This window comes from Mya arenaria, chromosome 10 (assembly GCF_026914265.1).
Source record: "Mya arenaria isolate MELC-2E11 chromosome 10, ASM2691426v1".
NCBI lineage: Eukaryota > Metazoa > Mollusca > Bivalvia > Myida > Myidae > Mya > Mya arenaria.
The window spans coordinates 30,307,810-30,314,403 of NC_069131.1; the positions used below are offsets into that span (position 1 = coordinate 30,307,810).

The 6,594-nt window shown below is 36.6% G+C and overlaps 2 protein-coding genes across 2 annotated transcripts; both read right to left on the reverse strand.

Annotated features, from left to right (window-relative positions):
* Positions 1-1,054: 1,054 nt before the first annotated feature.
* LOC128204571 (uncharacterized) lies at positions 1,055-1,943 on the reverse strand. The gene is made up of 3 exons (XM_052905978.1): positions 1,730-1,943; positions 1,344-1,595; positions 1,055-1,236 (listed from the first exon to the last, which is right to left on the reverse strand). Exons 1-3 carry the CDS (start codon positions 1,941-1,943, stop codon positions 1,055-1,057), a joined length of 648 nt encoding a protein of 215 aa, XP_052761938.1.
* Positions 1,944-3,141: 1,198 nt separating this feature from the next.
* Positions 3,142-4,084, reverse strand: LOC128204572 (uncharacterized). Its single transcript, XM_052905979.1, has 3 exons — positions 3,760-4,084; positions 3,419-3,596; positions 3,142-3,235 (listed from the first exon to the last, which is right to left on the reverse strand). Exons 1-3 carry the CDS (start codon positions 4,082-4,084, stop codon positions 3,142-3,144), a joined length of 597 nt encoding a protein of 198 aa, XP_052761939.1.
* Positions 4,085-6,594: the final 2,510 nt, after the last annotated feature.

Genomic DNA, 6,594 nt, shown 5'->3' on the forward strand with positions numbered 1-6,594 from the left:
ATCTCGTCATGATCATTTTCGTCATCGTCACATCATAATAAGTATCCTTGCCGTCGTTGCATCATCATTATTATTATCATCATGTTAGTCTTCGTCGTCGCATTATCATTATAATAATCATAATATTTGTCTTCGTCGTCGCCGCATTATCACTATCGTCTTCATCGCATCATCATTATTGTGTCGTTGTCGCATTATTATTATTATTATTAATCATCATTGCCGTTGTCGTCGCATCATCGTGACTATCATCATAAGCACCATGCTACACGTTTGCATTTACTTAACAGAACATTCATAATAAGCATACTATAATATTTCACTTATCAAAGACGAATTTAAAGTAAAATCACCAGCCTGAAAAAACAACGTATTTTGTTGTTGTCCAATTTTCATAATAATTACACAAATTTTAAAGGGCGCGTCGGAACCTGCCACTGCCTCCATCACAAAAAATCCCGGATGATGATGTACTTAAGATACAATTGTAACATAAATAGCAGATGGTTAATCAGAATAGAGACCACGACTTGTATCATTTGTGTCAATCATTATAAAAAGGAGTTACATTAATTGATTCCCTTCAAGAGATTATTATTATTATTATTATTATTATTATTATTATTATTATTATTATTAATATTGTTATTACTATAATTATCATTAATAAAAAGACAGGTGCGCTCATCAGGTTAATATGACGTAACGTCATTTCACTTTAGACTGGGTCACTCGCTTTAACGCTGTCCTTTATCGTTATTTTTTACGTACGACCGGAGAGTTTACGAGACGTTTCTGAAACGCCTTTATGTTTATCGTTAAGTTGGTCGTTATTATGATCGTAAATTTACGATAATGGCAGATCGTAAAATCTATCTGAAATGCACCCCTGTTTTTTAGCACTACAGATAGTCCATCGCACCCAGAACGGTGGTACCCTGTTTGGAGTAATTTCCCGTGCAGTCCAGTACCGGCCAATACTTTCGCTGCGGTTTTTGTTAATGCCTTTTCAATGATATAAATATCATATGTCCGCAGGTAGTTCTTTTCATTTTTAAGCATGCTTAAGGTTATATTGAGCTTCTTGTAATGGCATTATCTGCAGCTTATGTGGTAAGGCGTCAACTGTTTGAAGCAGGGCTACGAGGGCGGCAACATCAGCTTCCGCGTTGTGAGCATTGAAGTCAATTTTCAATACGTTTTGCACGATAGCAGATAATTTGTAACATGATTGTCCTGGAAAGATTGCTTTGCACATTTTAAACTATCAGCAAAACCATGAATATGCGAATGGCTTACACTACAACGCAGGGAGCTATTTATTAATACTCTAGTGTCAAAACCTGCATTGTGGGCTATCAGGACGGGGTTTTTAAATTTCTTCAACCACTCAGAAAACGTAGACAGGCCAGTAAACACGTCCGTAGACCCAACCGATGTCATGTTATAAAACATTTTCTCTCCAAATATCGCGATTCCCGTAAGCGATGTGATGGTGTTTGGAATACGGCCACCGGCGGGTCTCATGTATCCCGAAAACGTGACGCCGGAATCCAAATGCAAAGCCGACAGCTGAATAATGTCACTGTCGTGTGCTGGAATTACACAAAGAATTATTAAACCGGATAAAAAAATATATAAGGACAGTATATCTATACAACGCTAACTGAAGAACAGGTTGATGTAATTTTTTCTGGAAAATTGTACGAAATGCTGAAAATTTTGGTACCTAATCCCGTGGTCTCAATGTCGAAAACTATGAGAGTATCCGGTTGCGGGGCAGATACAGACGGCCTTTTACTTGGGGGAAGAAGTGGCGGTGGGATTTCAACTATGTCGTCCGGTGTGATGTCGTCTGCTGAATCGATTGCGGTTTCATATGTTTTTCCCTCGTGTGCAAAAAATAAAACCACACATTTTCTAATGGTATACCCTTGAGGCATCCCGATAGGGCGCATGACGCACGTACGTTTGTCAATCCAACGCTTGTCTACTTTTACCATATGTGAAAGGGCGAAATTATTAAGAGATCCATTCGCTAGATTTATAAATGTATAGTTATACACTAATTAACAGGGATGAGATACACATGTGAATATCACGGGATTTAAAATACTATAGGGAATATCCTTCTTTGTAAGGGACGTATATGTACCATGTGTATTTGATGATTGGAGTTTATAAACGTATCTACCTTTAGCTCGATACGACGCCTTTTCTGTTTTACAGTCCTGTGTTGTGTGGCGTTAAACTGGCGTTTCTTATCTAACTCCTGGCAACGTTTTGTTGTGATATGTCCTGGTGATAGACTGTGGGCATCGTTCACCTGAAAGCAAATCATCATCATCATCATCATCATCATCATCATCATCATCATCATCATCATCATCATCATCGTCGTCGTCGTCGTCGTCGTCGTCGTCGTCGTCATCGTCGTCATCATCATCATCATCATCATCATCATCATCATCATCATCATCATCATTGTATAGGATATAGAAATATTTTTTTACATTTGATTTTCCTGTAAGCGCAGTGGTTAGCGCACTCGCTTCCTACCAAGGCGACCCGGGTTCGATTCCCGGCCTGGGCGCATGTGAGTTTGGTTAGTGGTCACCAAGCCGGACAAGTGGGTTTTCTCCGGGAACTCCGGTTTCCCCCACAACACAAGACCACACTCTCGCGCAACATCGTGCCAACGAAAGTGACATAGTATAAGCTATCATAGCTTCCTTCAAAATCGTTGTAAAATATATAATGGTTGAAGTAAATATGTACAAGTATAAGGTCGTAGACACAAACAAACCTTTAATATATAAGCGTGTCCTTCATTCTTTTGTGCTACTGTCGCCAAAACACGAATATCAAGGCTCTCAGACTCAGAGTAATGGGATCCTTTAGGCGCTTTTCTTGATCATGTTATTGTGTTCGTTTGGATTCGTTGTTGAAAGTGTTGCCAGCTTTTCCGTCATTTTTGCGCTAGTGTAGGGATCTATCACCTTTTCAATGTCCTCTCTTACGGCCTGATCAGTAAGGTTTTTCGCGCGCGGCGATATGCTAGTGCAGAGTGTTTTCCTTAACTCGTTTTGAAGAGCATACTGAGCTTGTTGCAAGCTTACAAAATGAAATGTAACTGGAATCTTATTTACCGGACAAGCTGTTGTTACTGTGACCAGTTCCTCGTTTCTGCCAGCCGCCATCCGCCGAAACCTCTACCCACTGATCATCTGTTTCCCTACAATTCAATTATTTTCAACATTTAAGTACAATAAGAAAGATACTATAGAAGCATTTCCTTGTATAACTAAGCTTCTAGTTCAATTATATCCGTCGTTGGAATGCTTTTACTTGAACTAAGTACAGTTATGCTTTATACCATAACTTTATAATAGTTAATTTGTAATGTATGACTAGTTACTCGGAATTTCGAATTTCTTCTTCCACTGCACGTGAACATGACTGGGCGGCAACTGCCTCAATGCTCTCGCCGATTTCACGCTCCCTGTTCTTGAGTGTCTTCTTATTAACAAGGGGGAGGTTCATGTAGGCAAGAATATTATTCATTTGTTGTTCCCCAACGCTTGCGTTGATCATGGCTGAAAGAAAGCATTTCAAAACATATATACAACCTGTTTGGCGTTAATTAGGGATTTTTGAAAGGTAACATTCATTAAGATAATATTAATATTTATGCATACTGAAATCTGCAGCAAACTATTACTCAGCTTTATTTTTGTAATTTTCGAAATAAATATTTACCTGCAGCTAATTTTGTATTTACATCAAAGCATCGAGTTCCGGTTTTGTGATCACTAGCCTTGTGTCGTTTTCCAGCCAGACATGACATGCATTTTATATGAAGAATACTCCCAAGACCGTATTTAGTTTCTGATGTTATGTTCGTAAGCGACAACTGTCCCGCGCACTTGCAGCATTTTATTAAGTCGTCTATTAAAATCTTTAATTCAACAACTCGTCTTCCTTCCAAGTTACACTCACCTATCTTACGAATCTGTACGAGGTTCTGCATCCGTTTCTTGGTGTTTTCTTTAGTAAACTTTCCATTTTTCTTGCGAATAATCATATTTTCTGCTTAGTTGCATCGATCATCTGCGTTTGTATTTTATATGACGTTGTTTGCGGTTTTATTGAGCACGTGCACGGTTCCGACAAAAACGCGCACTTGCTAACACAGATCGGACTTTAGATCAGAAGGTCCCGGGTTTAATCCCTACTCGGAGCATCGTTTGATGGGAGTGCTGGTTATCACCCAAGAATGTTAAATGGTTATGATTTCATGTATATGTTATATATCTTAAAAAAAATATGTTACATTTTTATGTATAGGTGATGACCGCAAATTATAATAAATCTTACCTTTACCAAAACGCATGCACGTGTATGTACATAATCGCTATCATTCATGCAACATATAAAATTAATCAATCATTAATGCAAATCTATCAAAAACACATTTTGTTTTAGAAAATCATATTTCCGTTGCATTTGCTAAATGCTATTTTAACATTTCTCTTTTCGTTATTGGACAACATACCGCCCTTTTTGAATTCAATTTTCAAAATATCAAAATTTAACGCCAGCATTTAAACAACGTACATCAAAACAACGTTGACGTCAGCAACGTTAAAGCAAACGTTTCTGAATCCATTGTTTTAAATTGGTTGCTTAATTAGCCCGAAAACACATATATTTTATTACATAACACGAAAGGCTGAACATCAGGCTATAAAATGATAGAAAACAATATAGGAAGTGCCGTGCATTTAAGGAAGTTATTTTCACTTCAAGTCCAGTCGTTGAACGTAAATATACGCCACAATTATCTAATGACACTTAGCTTATCTTCAGCACATTAAATAATTTGCACATTTGTTGAAAGTGCATATTGTTTTAGTTATAAAATTGTATTAAGGCATCTTTACAGCAGTTTCCATAAATATATAAACACAAACGGCTGATCAGTAACGCAAAACGTTTCAAAAACGTAAAAAAGGGTATCGTGTTAGATAGCGTCTTTTTGCACTAACCGACAACGTCGACATAAGTCATTTTGGCAAAAATGAGAAAAGCATGCCTGACACATCATTCTTGCCAAATTTCAAAGAATTTGAAAGATATTTTATTTTGAACGTCAATTTTGACGGAGCAACGTATCCCACCACCTTAATTTGTCATTAAGGTGACAAAAAACCTTTCGACAATACTATGTCATTACACCATTATTATATACGATACAAGCTTGCATAAAACTCAAAATAACATTTAAGGCGCCAAGTTGTGCAGGGTTTAAATGGGTGCCATACTTCTGTACAGTCAAATGCCTCATTTATTTGGCATGCATATATCAATTATGGTTAAATGAATAGGTTGCATTCTTAATGACCAGTGTTTAAAGATGTATCTATCATGGCTTCTAACTATATTACCTCGTTCAACTAAAATGCCGGGCAATTATAATTTTCAACGTTTCTTTACTCACGAACGTTGGAGAGAAGAAAAATTCTCAGCTTTGGATGAGCTTTACCATAACGTTTCTGCCGCTTGGCATATAATTTTAAACTGAATGTTTCCATTTATAGATACCCTGATGAATGGACTCAAAGACCAGCTGAGTTAACAGTGATTAATTAAAGATTGTTTTATATCGATTGATACGTCTTGATCTTTTGCTATTTTAAAGACATCTTATGCGCCACTAATTAATGATCGTAACAATCGAGATACGTCCTCGAATGGAAGTTAATCTGTATTAGCGTTTATTTTGCGAAGTAGCGAGATCAAGTCGGTATAATTTCAACAACCTATGGATATTTCACAACACACACAATTTAAACGTGACAACAAGTAAAAAACATCAGAAAATTAGAAAATTCTACGCCAGACATAAATCATGTCAAACTTAAGGCTGTGATAAAACTAATGTAAACCAGTTTACGCATGAATAAATTGTAACCTGTTTGACAAGAGAGACATTTCAATGAATATTGCATTTAGTTGCAGTTTAGTTTAATAGTTTAGAAACTTGACCCGGGCGTTCGTGTGAAGAATTACGCATGGTATTCTTGAGAACATTTCGAAATCACAATTCCTTCTATTTTTACATCCAGTTAACACATTAACTGTACTTAAAAAATGCAAATCTTGCAACGGTATGTTGCTTTCTTTAACGACACCAGGGGAAGCTAGATTATCCTTACAATTTACTAAAAGATAAAATGATAAACCATTTTCTTTTTTCTTTTGATAAAAGAACATAACTCGTATTATTATTTAAGGAATGAATTGTGGGATTGATGTCATTATCCGGGTATAAACGCAATTAGTCTGGTCAAAGTGTGTGGAGTCCGAAGGACTTATATTATCATTACTTATATTTAAACCAATAGTTCATTATTTCATTCAAGAAATGTTATAAAGATATTTCATTTCGTTTAAGAAAACCTTTCAGTAAGCCGCTCTTACCCATTCGGTAAATAGAACAAGCCGACTGTAACTGAACACATTTTATCAAATGACGTCACAATAACGCGGGAAAAGATCAACCACTTGAAATCACATTTAATCGTAAATTTG